The 17839-nt window shown below is 37.7% G+C and overlaps 1 protein-coding gene and 1 long non-coding RNA gene across 2 annotated transcripts; both read left to right on the top strand.

The window, feature by feature from the left end:
- The first annotated feature begins 5539 nt into the window (after positions 1 to 5539).
- LOC114420574 lies at positions 5540 to 6049 on the top strand. Its single transcript, XM_028386435.1, has one exon. It carries the CDS (start codon positions 5540 to 5542, stop codon positions 6047 to 6049), a length of 510 nt encoding a protein of 169 aa, XP_028242236.1.
- A 7327-nt stretch (positions 6050 to 13376) lies between these two features.
- On the top strand, positions 13377 to 14531 carry LOC114417677. The gene is made up of 3 exons (XR_003667876.1): positions 13377 to 13533; positions 13620 to 13787; positions 14315 to 14531. It is a non-coding gene; the product is annotated as an uncharacterized LOC114417677 (long non-coding RNA).
- The last annotated feature ends 3308 nt before the right edge of the window (positions 14532 to 17839 follow it).

Genomic DNA, 17839 nt, shown 5'->3' with positions numbered 1-17839 from the left:
TTGTACGGATAACCACTTGGGTATTTTCGCCTATCACCTAACTCACAGGTCATGATAACAGATGTTGTCTTTGTACGGATAACCACTTGGGTATTTCCGCCTGCCACCTGACACATGGGTCATGATAGCAGATGTTGTCTTTGTACGGATAACCACTACGGTATTTTCGCCTGCCACCTGACTCCTAGGTCATGATAACAGATGCTGTCTTTGTACGGGTAACCATTTGGGTATTTTTGCCTGCCACCTGACTCACAGGTCATGATAGCAGATCTTGTCTTTGTACGGATAACAACTTGGGCATTTTCACCTGCCACCTGACTCATAGGTCATGATAGCAGATGTTGTCTTTGGGTTCATTGCAAGAAGTGGGTATAACTTCTTGGTTGTTATCACTGGACTCAAAAGACTAACCACTTTTGAGTTCATTGCAAGAAGTTGGCATAACTTCTTGGTTGTAATCACTGAACACAAAGGAGGGGATTTGTTCGTAGGTTTTGGAAAGTGCACTGGATCGCATAAGTAGTATAAAACGGTAAGAACCGAGTATCGAACACTCAAGGAACTTGTGTTATTTGGTAAGCTATTTCAGCAAATAGGTGTCTGGTGTGTGTAAATGTAAGTGTGAATATGAACAGGTGTATAGACTATCTATGCAAAAAAGGAAGAAAATCACGCGAGAGAAATGATGTGTAAAAAAAAACAAGTAGAGAACACGTTGGTCTTCCTAATAGGTGCCTGATGCTAAAAAGATATTCTCTATCTAACAATGCTCATGTGTTCTTATGGTGTCTCCTGAGATACTAAACCCCGATTCCTCATGATAGTTTAGCCTAATCCTGATCAAGCATCGTCCACAGATTCCTCTTGTAAGACTAAACTCAACCAGGACCACATTAAGACACACATACTCAACTAAATTATCACACCCCGATTCCTCATGAAAGCACGACAACTCAGCCCTGCATTATCAAGGACTTTAGAGTCATACCAATTTCCACTGTTGAATGACCCTAACAAAGCATGCATCTACATGATCAAGGTAAAGGCATACTGGAATGAAAAGCAGATAGCACAGAGAACACACAAAACATCAATAAATAGATAGAAATACATTTACATCATGTACCTATAGGGAAGATCCAACAGAGGATTTAGCTTTCCATACCAGGAAGCTTTCTTAACAACAAAGAGAAGAACAAGAAGAAAGATTGCAAAAATACAAGTGGTGAGGATGTCTCCTTCACCTATAGGATCTCACAATCACTCACAAACTCATCTCAAGCTCTCAAACCACTCCTACTTCAACCTCTGGTCTCTGCATATCTTCACACAGCAAAATCTCTCAAAACTCTCTGGAACTTGGACCTTTATCTCTCTAGAAACCCTAGACATGAAAAGCACTGAATCCCAGTCCAAACTCTCGTCACAAAATCTGATTTCAGGCTTAAATAGGTGGCCTTGTTCGTGCTCGTGCGCTTGGCGCATGTTAGTGATTTTTGGCTTAGCGCGCCTTTCTCGCTTAGGGGATGAACTGAAGCGGTGCACTTAGTGAGATGAAGCAGTGCACTTAGTGAACCTGTACAACTCATCTTCTTCCAGAGTCTTCCTCGCGCTTAGCCCAGGAGTGTTGCGCTTAACGGACGCTCGCTAAGCCAGCAGATTGGCTTAGCGAGAAGGTGAAAAACAACACTTTCCAAAGTTTTCTTAATTAACCTAAAATTGAGTGAAAATGATTATTAAACACACAAAATGAAAATACTAAGTATTTATTACATATACTTAACAGAGAATACTTATAACAGTACAAAATAACCATAAATTGGGAGAGTTTGGTACAATTTATACAAGTTTTATACACAAAAGTTAGTCGTTTTCACCGACTAACAGGATTCCTTTGTGGTTCATTGCTTGTAAAGAATTTTACAAGGATAGTGGAAATCTCAAGCGGGTTGCTTGGGGACTGGATGTAGGCACGGGTTGTGGCCAAACCAGGATAAATCAAGTTTTGCATTCTCTCTTCCCTTATCTCTTTTACTTTCTATTGTCTTTACATTTCTGCAAGTTATTTTCCTTCATTTATTATTTCGGTAACTTGTTAACAAAGAAATAATTGAATCTAGGGAATAATTAAGAAAGGGAAAATTTCAATTAGAAATAGTCAAACAAATCTTAATTTAACCCCTATTCTTAATATTTCTGAGGCCACTTGTCCAATACTTTCTCCTTCTCCATTCCACTGCAATCAAACCTCAAGAAGCAAAGGAATCCATTGATGAAGAAGATTCGAGGCCTACAAGCTCCACATGGAGCTACATCATGTGGTATCAGAGCCTCTTCATCTAGGTGGAACTGATATTAAGGAGGAGGAAGCGACAGATTTAAGGTCAAATCCTCTTCAAGGGGGAGGGGATGATGCAATCCTCCCTAGGAAGGGACCAGTTACCAGAGCCATGAGCAAGAGGCTCTAAGAGGATTGGGCTAGAGCTGTTGAAGAAGGCCCTAGGGTTCTCATGAACCTCAGGGTAGATTTTTGAGCCCATGGGCCAAGGTTGGGTCCACTTATCTTTGTACATATTAGATTAGGATTTCATTATTTTTTTTGTCTTTGTATTTAGGGCTCTATAATGTAGGTAGGATACCCTAGAAATATAGGATTTTTCAGCCCTTGTATTTTAGGGCACCAAGACTAGTTTTTGCATTAGGGGTAGTTTTGTAATTTCACATGCACTAAGTGAATATTTGATGTGTGTTGGGAAATAAATTTAATTGAATTGGTAGAAGCCCAATTCAATTAAATTTTAGAGTGGGAGGTGAGCATTTGCTTACTACACCTCATTGCCACATCATATAGTCACACTTTGTGCATGTTCTTCATGCTTTATATGCCTCATGACACCTACGCACACTTAGTGGAGAATCTTGGAATTGATCTTGGATTAGTGGGCTGAACCATAACTGATATTCACTAATCATAATTAGTGAAATTTTGGCTCCAAATTTTGGCTCCACAAATTCAAGTGAAATTTGAATTGAAATTCAAATTTCCCTCAAATTTTGTGTGACACTTAGGCTATAAATAGAGGCCATGCGTGTTCATTTTTTCAACTTTGATCATTTGAGAATTAAACTTCAAAGTTCAGACTTCCTTAGAGGCACGAATTTCTATTGTCTTTACATTTCTGCAAGTTATTTTCCTTCATTTATTATTTCGGTAACTTGTTAACAAAGAAATAATTGAATCTAGGGAATAATTAAGAAAGGGAAAATTTCAATTAGAAATAGTCAAAGAAATCTTAATTTAACCCCCATTCTTAATATTTCTGAGGCCACTTGTCCAATACTTTCTCCTTCTCCATTCCGCTGCAATCAGATCTCAAGAAGCAAAGGAATCCATTGATGAAGAAGATCCAAGGCCTACAAGCTCCACATGGAGCTACATCACTTACCGTTTTATACTACATACCGGCCGTCGAACAAGTTTTTGGCGCCATTGCCGAGGAACTTCTTTATATTTGGAAAGTTTAGTTCAGTTCTTTAAGTGTCCAATTATTATTCTTTGATTATTTGTGAATATTTGCTTTTGATTCATATTTTTTTTCTTCTTGAATTGGATAACCGCTATTGCTGTCAGTATTTTGTATGCATAATCTCCCACAGGCAACCTAGTTCCTCTGGACTTGGAAATTGAAGCTACCTTAAGAAGGAACAGAGCTGAGAGGAGAAGGAAGTTATTGCAAGATAGGACAATAGCTTCCATTCTAGAAGAAGAAGCTCAATCTTCTGACTCTACATCATCCGATCCACTATCATCAAGGGAATCCGCTATATACTTACTAGAAGCCTCTGTCATGGCTGATGAACACCAGCAAAGGGTTACCCTTGAGGATTATTCTAGTAGCTCAGTGCCGCAATTCTTTACAAGTATTGTGCGTCCTGAAGTCCAAGCTCACAACATCAACTATCCTCATTCTTTGATTCATCTGATACAAGGGAACTTATTTCATGGATTACCCAATGAGGACCCCTATGTACATCTGCCAACGTACATAGAAATCTGTAACACTGTGAAGATTGCTGGAGTACTAGATGATGCTATCAGACTCAACTAATTTTCATTTTCTTTGGCAGGAGAGGCCAAAAGGTGGCTTCATTCATTTAAGGGAAACAGTCTGAAGACATGGGAGGAAGTGGTTGAAAAGTTTCTAAAAAAATAGTTCCCCAAGTCAAAGACTACAGAAGGGAAGGCTGCAATCTCATCATTCCACCAGTTCCCAGATGAATCCCTGAGTGAAGTATTGGAGAGATTTCGAGGTTTGGTAAGGAAGACTCCCACTCATGGACTCTTTAAGCCAACTCAGCGGAATATATTCATAGATGGGCTGAGACCACAATCCAAACAGTTGTTAGATGCTTTAGCGGGAGGAAAGATAAAGCTGAAGACCCCTAAGGAAGCAACTGAGTTGATTGAAAATATGTCTGCCAGTGATCATGCTATTCTACGTGATAGAGTGCATCAACCCGCCAAGAAGAGCTTATTGGAGTTATCATCACAAGACGTTGTGTTGGCACAAAATAAGTTTCTTTCTAAGAAACTTGAGATCTTAACAGAAACAATTGGTAAGTTGCCAACTAAATTATCTACTGGTCAACCTTCACAGTCTTCTGTTTTGCAGGTTACAGGTTGTACCATTTGTGGTGGTGCTCATGAATTCGGCCACTGTATTCCTTTAGAAGAACAAATGCAGGAAGTTAGTTACATGGGGAATCAACAAAGGCAAGGATACAACCAAGGAGGATTCTCAGGTTTCCAGGAAGGACAATGGAGATGACACCCTGGCAATCAATTCAATAAGGACCAGGGTGGACCTTCCAACAGGCCACCTTAACAAGGGCCAAATATTTTCCAGAAGACTACCAAACTGGAAGAAACCCTGGCTCAATTCATGCAAGTGACCATGTCCAACCATAAGAGTACTGAGTCATCACTGAAAAACCTTGAGATTCAGGTGGGCCAACTGGCCAAGCAGTTAGCTGAGAAGTCATCCAACAGCTTTGGGGCAAATACTGAGATGAATCCCAAAGAAGAGTGTAAAGTTGTTGGAACATGAAGCAGGAAGCTTGTGGCTGCTGAGGATGAAGATGTTGTTGCTTTGAAGGACACTACTGTTAAAAAGAAGAATGAGGTAACAGATGCAATAAGTCATATGAGGGAAAAACAAATAATGGTCGAAGAGAAAGAAATAAAAAGACCAAGAAAAAGAAATAGAGGAAGGAAAAGACAAAGAAAAAGAAGAAAAAGAAAAAGTTGAAAAAAATAAAGATGAAGAAAAGAGTAGGAGTGAAAAAGAAAGAGAAAACAGGAAAGAAAAAAGCTTCAGATAGGGGTACGGAAGTGCCCTATCCCATGGTACCTTCCAAGAAAGATAAGGACCGCCATATGGCGAGATTCCTAGACATTTTCAGGAAACTGGAAATAATTATGCCCTTTGGAGAAGCTTTGCAACAGATGCCACTCTACTCAAAGTTTTTGAAAGATATGTGGACAAGGAAGCACAAATACGTTCACCAGGAGAATATTGTTGTGGAAGGCAACTGTAGTGCTATGATACAGAAGATCCTTCCACCAAAACACAAGGACACTAGAAGTGTGACTTTTCCTTGTTCAATAGGTGAAGTCACGGTGGGAAAGACTCTCATTGACTTGGGAGCCAGTATCAACTTAATGCCACTCTCCATGTGTAGAAGGTTGGGAGAGTTGGAAATCATGCACACCAGAATGACTTTACAACTTGCTAATCGATCCATCACAAGGCCTTATGGGGTAATTGAAGATGTTCTAATAAGAGTTAAGCAGATGATCTTTCTAGCTGACTTTGTGGTCATGGATTTGGAGGAAGACCATGAGGTTCCCATCATTTTGGGACGACCCTTTATGTTAACTACAAGCTGTGTAGTTGACATGGGTAGAAAGACATTGGAAATGGGTTTTAAAGATCAGAAGATCAATTTTGATCTATTTGAAGAAGACAAGCCTATGTCGGATTAGAATGTCTGCTTGCAAGTGATGGAGGGTTGTAAGGAGGTCCTGAAGTTAAAGGACAAAGTGGATATCACCCAATGAGGTATATGCGTCAAGCTAATGACGTTAAAGAAGCACTTCCTGGGAGGCAACCCAGTGTTGATTTCTTTCATTCTGTTTTAATGCATTACATAAGTTAGAATTTTCTTGGTGATCATTGAAAAAAGGGGTTTATTAGCTTGTTTTTAATGATAGATATAGGGGTTTCTTTTAAAAGGGGACTGATCTTAACATAGAAATTTTTTTCTCAAAAATAGTCCTCTCGCTAAGCGCAGCCCTCTGGCTGAGCGCATGCCTTCAATGCGCTAAGCGCGTTGTAATGGCACTAAGCGCATCAACCCCTGCATCTTTATATATTTGGGCTACCTAAGCTGATCATGGCTGAGCTAAGCCAAATTCAGCATGGTCTGAATTGGTGGCTAGGCGCAGTCACCTTGCGCTAAGCCCTGTTCTTTGCGGCCTAGATAGTGCTAAGTGTGCACTTATGTGCTAAGCACATACCCCTCTGTATGTAGCATGAAGTATATCAGCTAAGTTGGCCATGAGCCTGGCTTAGTGAGAGTTGCAGGAATTTTCACTTGCACAACTCGCTGAGCGCGTCCATTTGCGCTAAGCCCAATAAAAGAAATTGAATTTCAAAATTTGGGCTTGGGCTCAGCGAAACAGCCCGCTAAGTGAGCGTATTGAGAAACCAGACATCTCTCACTGCCGCTCAGCAGCCGCACTCGCTAAGCGAGTTGGTCAAAAAATAGATAAGTGAGTGTAACAGCAGTTACACTCACATTTACTCAGATTTTCTAAAACGCATCTCCTGCAACCTCTCTCTCCCAAATATTTGCGCATTGCATTTGTGCATTCTTCGTGCATCTTTTGTTAATCTTCACGAAGCACTTCTGATCCAAGTAAGTTCCTCACTTTATTTATGCTTTTGCTTTTGTGAGAGGATGAGAGAGACAAGGATGTCAAATTTATCCATATCATTAGCATTGTAACTATGGTTTACAATAATGGCATAAACTTGAAAATCCTAATGAGTCATTAGAGACATCTAAAAACAACCTTCAAATTGCCCCATGTGTGGTATCGCTTGTCAATGTTATGATTCACAAGCAATTCTCCTCAAATTTCAGTCAGCCAACATAATTAGACCTTGCACCTTATGCTTTAGGGTCCCACAATGCTCAATGGAATGCCCCGGGGCCCCTCCATGATAAGCACATGTTGTGTTCGAGTCGTATCCTCGGAAAAATGTAGGTTGAGGAACCTTGGCGGGGGTTATGGCAACCATTGAATTATCGAGTAGATACGGGAGCAAGTTAGCATAGGACACCGGAATTTGGGTGAATTCTATAGGCTTTTTCGCTGCAAAATTCCTTCCTTGGTTGGTGTTTTGGTTTGTGCTAAATGTGGTGTTTGGCATTGGGCGTGTGGTAAGCAGGTAGGCCTTGTGGATGATTTGGGGATGGCTTTTGTGGATAACTGAGTGGTGTGTAAGGAGAAGGGTTGTTATTGGTTGAGTAATGACATTGTTGGGTTGGTGGGAAACTTGGCCGTATAGGAATGGCAGTCACAGCATGGGTTTCTCCCTCATTCTCACCCTTTTCATTTGCCCCAGTTTTCTCATTCGTCAAAGCATGATGATCAAATTTGCCTCTTTTCAGACCAACTTCGATCCTTTCGCCGGTGAAAACTAAATCAGCAAAGCGTGAAGGTGTGTAGCCCACCATCTTTTCATAGTAGAATACTGGTAATGTGTCTGTTGTCACTGTTATCATCTCCCTTTTCATCATTGGGAGCGCCACTTGGGTTGCCAGATCCCTCCACCTTTGGGCGTATTCTTTGAAGGATTCATACCCCTTTTTATCCATGTTTTGTAGTTGCATCCTATCCGAAGCCATATCAGGATTGTACTAATACTGCCTAACAAAGGCAACCATTAGGTCCTTCCAAGAATGGACTCGGGAAGGTTCCAAGTTAGTATACCAGGTGGCAGCTGCCCCAGTAAGACTTTCTTGGAAGAAATGTATCAGAAGTTTTTCATCTTTTGCATATGTCCCCATCTTCCGACAATACATCTTTAGATGGTTATTGGGGCAAGTAGTTCCCTTGTACTTGTCAAAGTCTGACACCTTGAACTTGGGAGGGGTGACGACATTGGGTACTAGGAACAACTCTTAAAGGCATAATCTCTGCCTCCTTCAATGGCCCTGAGCCTTTCCTCTAGATTATCCAACTTTCCCATTTCTGCCATAGCAGGAGGGATTTTACCTGTTGTGGAATGCAAGGGTTGTGGTTGGGGGCGAAATTGAGGGCCCTCTAAAGTGTTTTGCAGGGGTATACCACCAACTGCTTTCCCTTCAGTGGCATATCTGAGGCAAGGCTCGAAGTCGGCTAGATTATGGTGGGGTATTTCATATGTCTCCCCCATGGGTTGAGAGACATGTGCATGATCAATTTGAGGTTGTCGGCTTTCAATGAGTATGGGAGCAGAATTATTGACATCTTCACCCGAAGTGTACGCCACATTGGGTGGTGTATAGTTGGGAGGCAAGCCATATGGCGGGAAGGCATGCTTGGTTTTTGCACTAAATGAGGGCCGCGCCGTACCTCCTAACTCTTTGCCTTCCAGACCTACCATATCTAAGGTTGGATGATTTATTTTGTTGAGGCCATATGGGGGGGTCAGGTCCACCTCAGCAATGGTGATGGTAGCGACTATTGCAACCGCATTGACCTCCATTATCTCCTTTATGCTCATCATGACCTCCATCATTGTGGCCATTTTCTCTTTCAAGGCCTCCATGTCAGCCTTGATCTATTCTTGTACCTCCTCTACTTCACCCATTACTCTAGCTCTAGCACGGGTTTGGTAAGGGCTCCGTAAAGCGCATTCTTTCATTTGATTACAATGATTACAATTTGGTTTTCAAGGAAAGAATGCAATGAGCAATGCAACCAATGAAAAGCATGGATGTATGCGAATGATGCACGATTGAAGTATTGCGAATTTTCACGCAAGACATGGGGTTGAATCAATTTAGATTTTCAACATGGTCCATGACATCTTTGTCAAAGTGAAACTAGAAGTAATAGGGACATCAACAGTCCTAAATTTGTTTGGCAGTAGACAAAGTAGCAATGTAAGATGGTTACTTCCATACTTCAACTTGATTTGACGAACCTTTTCTTAAAAGCTTGAGCCTGGTTCAACCCCATAATCCAAGGAAAAGAAATTTTCATCGCCAATACTTCGACAACATTTCATAGAGATGAATGACTCGAGCATACTTATGCTATGCATGGAAAATGTAATTATGAGATTGAGATGCCCAAAGAAACCTCGTTTCCTAGTTAGCCATGCATTAGGTACCATGTCCAATCATTTTTGTTTTTTTAAGAGAAACCGGTTTATGATCCCACCATGGTTGGCTCATGGTACCTAACACATGCATCTAAGAGTGTAGTGTAAACTTTCATGCTTCCCTTTTTTTGTTTTTGTTTTGCAGAGGAAAGCGCAAGGATCATGCATGAGTAAAGATGAAAATAAAAGGTATGCAAAAAGCATGTTAGATGCAGATGCATGGAAATGAAATGACTTATGCAAAATGCAATGCATGAAATGATAAGTGACAAATGCAAGAACGATATGTCCATGATGCCATGAAGAGATGCTTATGCGATGCATGATATGAATGCATTTACGGACACGAGAGCCTGGAAAACCACCTCTTGTTACTTGCAACATTCGGGGGTGCAGTGCCCCATGTGTGCAGTTAAGAAGGTGATATGAACCTTCTAGCTTCCCGTGATAAAAGACGAGACCAACACACAAAGCGTGCGTGACGACATGATGTAGACGCGCAAAAGTGCAACACCAGGATGTATACAATACGTCAATATCCACAAATAATCATACAACAAAGGCGTACATGACATTTAGGTTATATGCATGGCAGTGTTTAAAAGGCACGCAACGTGTTCGCTTTGTGCCCCTATTTTAGGGACCTAAATGGGAGGAACTTAAAGGCTTTTAGAGATAATTCCCAAGGTGGTCATATCTCCCTAAACGGTTTCTAGAGATATTATTCCCTTGATATCAACATTGTGGTAGTAGGGACTACCAGTGACAATATATCATCGAAGAGAAAAACTCTAGATGAGGTTTCACTATCATAAAGCAAGTCGGAGACTTAGCATGACCATAGATTCACCTCCGCTTCATATGTTCCCATGGACCCAGGTGTAGGCCCCCCCCCCCCTTTTTCCAACTCCCCGTGTGTGCAAATAGTGTTGGTGTTTGTGTGCATCAAATGAATAAATATCTATCTCATGCATAATTAAAAAGCACATTAAAAGCGTCAAAGAGTTATATACAAGAACGTAAAGGGAGTAAACAGAAATTGTTAAAAGGGAAAACAAGATATTGCACAAGATTAGAAGGCCTAACTCTCTTAAAAACAATCCCTAGTGGAGTCGCCAACTGTCGCAACCTACCCTTCGGCGGGAGGGCGACGCGGGGCTCACGGGTGCATCTTCCAAGGGAGGAAGGCGCGCGAAGTCGCCACCAACGTTTATTCGAGGGACACGTCAGAAAACCCAGAACGTGTGGTCTACGAACTTTAATCGTGAAAGGTTCAGGAGTTTTTTTTATGCACGGGGAAGGTATTAGCACCCCACGCGTCTGTCACAAGGGACAACATCCTTTAATCAAGTGTGAAAATATGACTTCCAAAACTATGTATTTTTCCCTTTTTATGTTTTTATGTATTTTCCATTTTTAATGTTTTTTTTTTAGCTATTTATGGGCCTTTTGTATTTTTTATCTTTTTGTGGTCGACAAGGGTGTTTCCCTCACTCCTACGCATCCTCAATTGCAATGAGAAAATCAGACCAACGTAGTTCTTTCAGAACTAAACATTGGTTAAGTTGTTTTTATCTTTTTTTCACAAGATAGGTTTTAATTAAACAAAGGTCATTTAAGGCATTGGACCATTAAACAATCTTTTGATTTTGAAAGGAGAGAAACGTTAAGGCGTTAGACCATTAACGATCTCTTAGTTTTGAAAGGAGAGAAACGTTAAGGCGTTGGACCATTAACGATCTCTTGGTTTTGAAAGAAGAGAAACATTAAGGCATTGGACCATTAACGATCTCTTGTTTTTTTTTTAAAAGGGGTGGTCGACAAAAGCGGAGCTTTTGCTCCTACGTATCCTCGATTTGTGATGAGGAACTCAGATCTATGTAATTCTTGCAAAAGTGGTCCATGTTAACCGATAAAAGCAAAGAGGACCGTTTTAAGGCGTTGGACCTTAAAATGGTTTTAAGTGACTTTTGCGGACAAAGCTTAGTTTGTGAGTTAATTTTATTCTTAGTTTCACTTTGGTTATTAGTCAATTCATTCAAGGAAACTTTCAAAGAAAAATGTCCGATTTGATTTTTTTGATTATTTTATTCAAAGATATTTTGATTATTTTATTATTATTTTTCTTTTTTTGGTTTAACCGAGGTTACAGCATGAACGATCGGTTAGATTTATCTTTAACAATGATTAAATGTCATTACATAAAAAATGATCGGTTGAAATTCATTTTATCAATTATTAGGTGAGATAACGGCTTAAATAAACAGTTAAAAGCGGAAGAAAAGAAAACCGAAAGTGAACGAAATGAAGATGAAAGCCAACAAAACAAGAAATGAATTGAAAGTCTCGGATTCAAAAACTTACTGGTTGAAGACCGAAGAACACACAAAGAACGTACGAAGAACAATGAAGAACGATGGAAAATCTTCACGGAAACGTCTCAGAAGCTTTACGGAAGCACCTCAGCTTGGATTTTCTTCACGGAAACACAGTTTTTCACTCAAAACAGCTGAAATGCATAGCATAGGGGTCAAGGACCCTTTGGAATAGCCCACTTCCCCTATTTATAGGAGAAAGGGGGAGGAGGTTGCTGCCCAGCTCGCCCAAGCGAGCAGGTGGCTTCCTTTGGAAGTTTCCTGATGCACCCCCAAATTCATAAGTTCCCCCCCTTTTTCGTATTTTATGGAAAAGTTAAGGAAGTATTACGGAAGCCTATCAGACTTGATTTTATTCTTTTTTGTCCTTCCTCTCACCAATCTTAAGTGGAAAAGGCTTACCCAGGGTTACGGAAATTTTACGGAAGCATTACGAAAGCCTCGGAGGTCCATTTTCAGAAAAAGCAGGGAGGTGCTTGCTGCCCTGCTCGCCTAGGCGAGCTGGTTGCTTAGCCAGGAAGGAAGAAAAAAATCCAGAAACCTCTAGATGGGCCCAGATTTAAAAATTTCTATTTACACCCCCATCCTAAGAAGTTCACCCCCCTATTTTTCTATTTTTTGGCTGTTTTCTTTCTGAAACCTTACGGAACTTTACAGATTCCATGGTGATGGATGTTAAGCCTTCCAAAGCGATCAACAATGATCCCCATATGAAATTAGGGTGTAACAGTCTATTTACACACCCCCACTTTGTTAAATACACACTTCCGTTTTCGTGTTTTTGACCGATTTCTCTCTGAAACATTCCGAAACTTTACGGATTCTATGATGGTGGGTGTTAAACATTTTAGAGTGGTCAAAAGAAGGTCGAATATCGACAAACAATGATCCCCAGATGAAATTAAGGTATGACACATAAAAAAACACAAATAACTTAAACTAATCAAAAAGCGATATATGTAAGATTTGTGGATGGTTAGAGTCCAAAATCATTTATATTTGTATTATTAACAAACATTAATTCTTCACAAATTTTAATTAACTTTGTTAAGATCAAAACATCTTTAAGGGTCCAGACACTTGATACGTTTTTGGTTCCACTATAGTTTGGTGACTTGTATTAACTAGATTAATTTAAAAATAATACAAATTATGGTTTTTAATTGGTTGACAATGTAACAGTGTATATCCATTAAAATTATTTATTTATTAAATTACATAAATATAAACATATGTTTTAATATTTCAAATATGATATTTATTAAATATTCATTAAATATAATATATTTATTGAATATTTTAAGTATTTCATAGACGGTTATGGACTACATTAAATAAGTTCGACCAAAAAAACAATAAAGTTGAACTTATATTATTTATTTAATGTTTAAATAATATAACATTGAATGACATTAAATATTATATTTATTAAGCATTATATGTTTTGAAATGGTTTGATAGTCCACGTTACTACTTCATGTGCAGTTGCATACAACAATGAATTTCTAACTATTCATAACAACACATGTCATTAATATAAAGTCTACCCTCTTCTATAAATAATCAAAAGATCAATTCTATTTTAGGAAACACAAAATTCTCATAACTTCAAGTTTTAGATTTCATCGTCGTAGATTGCAACCTAGGAGACATGTCCATGAAGTCATTCAAATTAGCACTTTTCTTTGTGATTCTTGCCATAGAGGCCTGCTATGGTATTTGTTTCCTATTATCTCTTTCTCATTGTATGTTATATTTTCCTCATATCTACTTGTATTGAAATCTTACATTTAACTTACAGGTGATTCATTGTCAAATGAACAATTAACAAAGGATCAAGTGATAACTATAGTTCCGTGTCAAACAAAGCAGGATTGCATTCGCAACATTCGTTTTATGAAGTGTGGCCCATCAGTCGTATTCTGCTATGAAGGATATTGTGCTTGTAAACATTTAAACAAAGAATCAGGTATAAAAGTTGAAATTAATGAAAAAAAATTGTCTACAAAGGTAAAGTAGTTTTTTTACGATTGAATATAAAACATTCATATAAATTTCAGTTGGATATCTAATATTTTTAATATCAAATTGAGTTTATTCAAATCTTATTCAATTGGATTTCAAAATATGTATGGTAAATGTTAGTGAGATTGTAAATATCATGTCATTTCTAACTAATTTGAAGTATTTGACATAAAAAAATTTCTCTCGTTAATTTAATGTCCACTCTTTCCTATATAAAAAACCCATTTCTCTTTACAAACATAGAGTTTCATATTTTAGTCACCTCTTCATATCTATATTATTTCAAAAATCACAACATTCGCTTAGTAAACATTGGGTTTTAGATTCCATCTTCACATCATAAGTAAAACTTACAAGATATGTCAAAGGCTAAATTCAAATTGGTATTTGTTTTCTATTTATCTCTTTCATATATGTTATATCTTACTCATATTTTCTTCCTATATTAAAATTATGTGCTTAACTTTGCAGGTCATTCATTTTCAGAGGATCCAATGACAAAGACAGGAATGGACAGATCTACTTAATGAAACATTTTAAAAAAATGTGTTTTAAGGTTGTAAGAATCAAGGGATCCAATAGGATAGTCTAGCCATCAATAATAGTGTGAACATATATGATTCATGCTTGACATGTATAAAATTGGAGAATAAAAGAAAGGTGTCCCTTATTCTATTTTATGAGATCATTTTGAGTCTTATTGAATCAAATAAAGGAATAAATATATAAAACTCTCTTGGAAAAACCATTGTTTTTAATTTGTGGAGGAATCTTAGTCAATTTTCTAAACAACAATTCAATAATATAAAATATTCAATGGTATGTGTTTTGTCTTTTATCAAAGATAAAAGTTGAAGATGCTTTTGAGCTTTTTATTTAATGTTTTTGCATAACATTTATCGTCGATATTTTAGTATCGTCATAGACTTCTTAAAGAAAATAAAGGAAAATTGGATTCCTATCATATTATGAATGACTAGCTAAGTATTTTTTTTTAAATAAAGAATGCCTTAAATTTTGCATAGCATGTATATAAGATCTCATTATCTTCATTTAGTACAATCTTGGGCATCCATTGTATAAAATGTCAAATTATTTGGAATATCCCTTTCTATGCAAATGTCATTTCACATGTCATTTGCACTTGACATAAAGTGTTTCTCATTAAAAATTGTATCAGATTCAGGTTAACAAGTAAAATATTTTGCAACTTATAACAAGTAAAAAATTATTTCTTATAAAAGACAATTAGACTAACTTATAACAAATTAATGGAATTTTTTAATGACTTTTATTTAATAAAGATTTAAACATTTTCCTAGAAATTTTCTGCTGAACCACTATCAAAAGCACACAAGTGTAACAAAAGTAAAAAAAAAAAATCACATAAATGAATTTAATCTTATATTTGAACTTCAATAAAATAATCGTCGATAAAAGATAACACATGTGCACCATTAGTCCTTTTAAATGCTAAGAAAACTCGCTTGCTTAATGCATTAGAGTTATGCACTATAATGACAAATAAATATGCACTAACAAGATTATTTATAAAACAAGGCACCAAAGTCGATACTAATTTGATTGTTCATGAGACTTGTAGATTAGGTAAAGCTAGATTATTTATAAAATAAACTACAAGAAAAATGACTTATGACTACGAACAAAAACCATCACTAGATGTTAAAAATGCGTAGGTAGATGTAATAAAAATTTTGTCCTACGGACATTTTGACCGTTAACTTTAAGGAGGCGTACAGTGATGGATTATAATTTGTCAATAGAGGTTTTACCTACAGATTTACCTTCACCTATGATTACATTTGATTGTCACTATATATGATTCCTACAATTCACAATGTGCATAGGTAAAAGTCATTAACTTATATCTACAACCTCTAACTGTATGTAAAAACATTAACTTGCACCTACAAGTTCTAACTGTAGGTAAAAGTCATTAACTTATTCCTACCATTGAAAGACTATAAATACAAACCATTTACTTGTACTACAAGAAAATGTCTTTACCTCAAAATCATTATTTGGTTATCTTCATTGTTGCAAGTCATTACAATGACATAAAGGAATACATATTAACATATACAAATGAATATATTAAGCAAATAGATGTGATAGCTTCTCAACTACAGTTGCATATGCAACACCCTAAAATTTCGCTAATTATAAATAGATGTTTAATTGTATTCGTCATGTTATTTGATTATATGATTGACTTGAATGAGTTGAGGTATGATGTCAATTAGTCATGTGTGATTTTCTTGATGTGGGTGTTGATTTATGTGGAGTTTTATTGACCTAAGTTGAAATTATGAGATTTCAAATTTCAAATAAACCTATTCCGGTAAAAGCAAGATCTACGATTCATTAACCATTGGATTGTCTTCAAATTTGGGCTGGAAGTTCCTAAGACATTTCCCTATGATTTGACTTAAGCGAGAATTGTTGCGCTTAGCACAAGAGGAATTGCGCTCAGCGCAAATTGTCGCACTTAGCACCAAAAGTAGACTCCCGCTTAGCGAGCTCGTCTCACTAAGCGAGATCTGTAGATTATAAATACGTTTTTTAGTGTGAAAAACATGATTTTTCACTCCCCTTCTCTCCAAATGCTCACCTAAAACGTAACACCTTCTTCTCCACCAACCAAGACCATTGGCCGCCACCACGAGCCACCGTTGCTTGCCGCCAAACCACCACACCAAGAGGAACGTTTTAATCGGAGCGAAATCCTCAAAATCCACCTCAAGGATTCGATGGAGAAAAATACTTCAATCTTTTATTTCGTAGCTTCTCTGAGGTAATATTGACTTTTAAGCCTTTCTCATAGTTAGTTTGAGTTTCTCTTAGTGTCTCTTGTGTTTTGGGTACTGTAATAGGGTGTTTTTAAACTTGCTTCGAAAACCCTTGAAAATGAGACGTTGTAAAAGTTATATTTTTATAAAATTAATGTTATTTTCGTGACCTTCACTGAACTCTAGTCACATTGGCGTGATCGGAATTTCAAAATGACATCTTTTTTTAGTAGAATCCGAAACACCCCTTAGCCCTTTATGTTTTGACAGGGGTAATAGACCCTGAATGTTGTTATTAACCTTGTTTTTGAACTCTATACTAAATTTCCTTCAATTTGGTTTATAGAACCTTGTGTTTGGATTGACAAACATGAACAAAAGAGGTCTCTGAGCGACACAAAGAGGAATTGACGGAGAACTCACGATAGGTGAGGGGAGTTTATTATAATTTATGACTTTTAATACCATAGTTGGGGTCAAGGAACCTAACTATGGGGATGTATGTGTTTGGTCGCGGCAAGTGCACCGGATCGCACAAGTAGTATAAAATGGTAAGAACCGAGTATCAAACTCTCGGGGAACTTGTGTTACTTGGTAAAGCTACTTCAGTGAATAGGTGTCTAGTATGCAAGGAGATGTGTTGACTATGAAAAAGTATGTAAACTAACTATTAAAAGGAAAATCACATGAGTAATGATGCGTAAAGACAAGTAGACAACACATTGGTCTTCCTAATAGGTGCCTGATGTTAAAAGGATATTCTCTACCTAACAATGCTCATGTGCTCTATGGTGTCTCCTGAACTGGTAAACCCCGATTCGTCATGATAGTCTAGCCTAATCCTGATCAAGCATTGTCCTCAGATTCCTCTTGTTGGACTAAACTCGACCAGAACCGCATTAAGACAAACATACAAACAACTAGGTTACCGTACCCCGATCCCTTGTGATAATAAGATAAACTAGCCCTATCCTATCAAGTTCTAAGAATCAGACCAGTTTCCACTGTTGAATGATCCTAACAACACATGCATCTATGTGATCAAGGCAAAAGCATGATAGAATGAAGTTCTGATAGCACAGTGAACACACAAAACATCATTAAATAGATATACAGGTATTTACATGAAGTACTTACAAGGAAGAACCAACAGAAGATTTAGCTCTCCATAACTGGGAAGCTTCCT

Source organism: Glycine soja, chromosome 7, assembly GCF_004193775.1.
Source record: "Glycine soja cultivar W05 chromosome 7, ASM419377v2, whole genome shotgun sequence".
Classification (NCBI taxonomy): domain Eukaryota; kingdom Viridiplantae; phylum Streptophyta; class Magnoliopsida; order Fabales; family Fabaceae; genus Glycine; species Glycine soja.
This window is presented reverse-complemented; position numbering and strand designations above follow the sequence as displayed.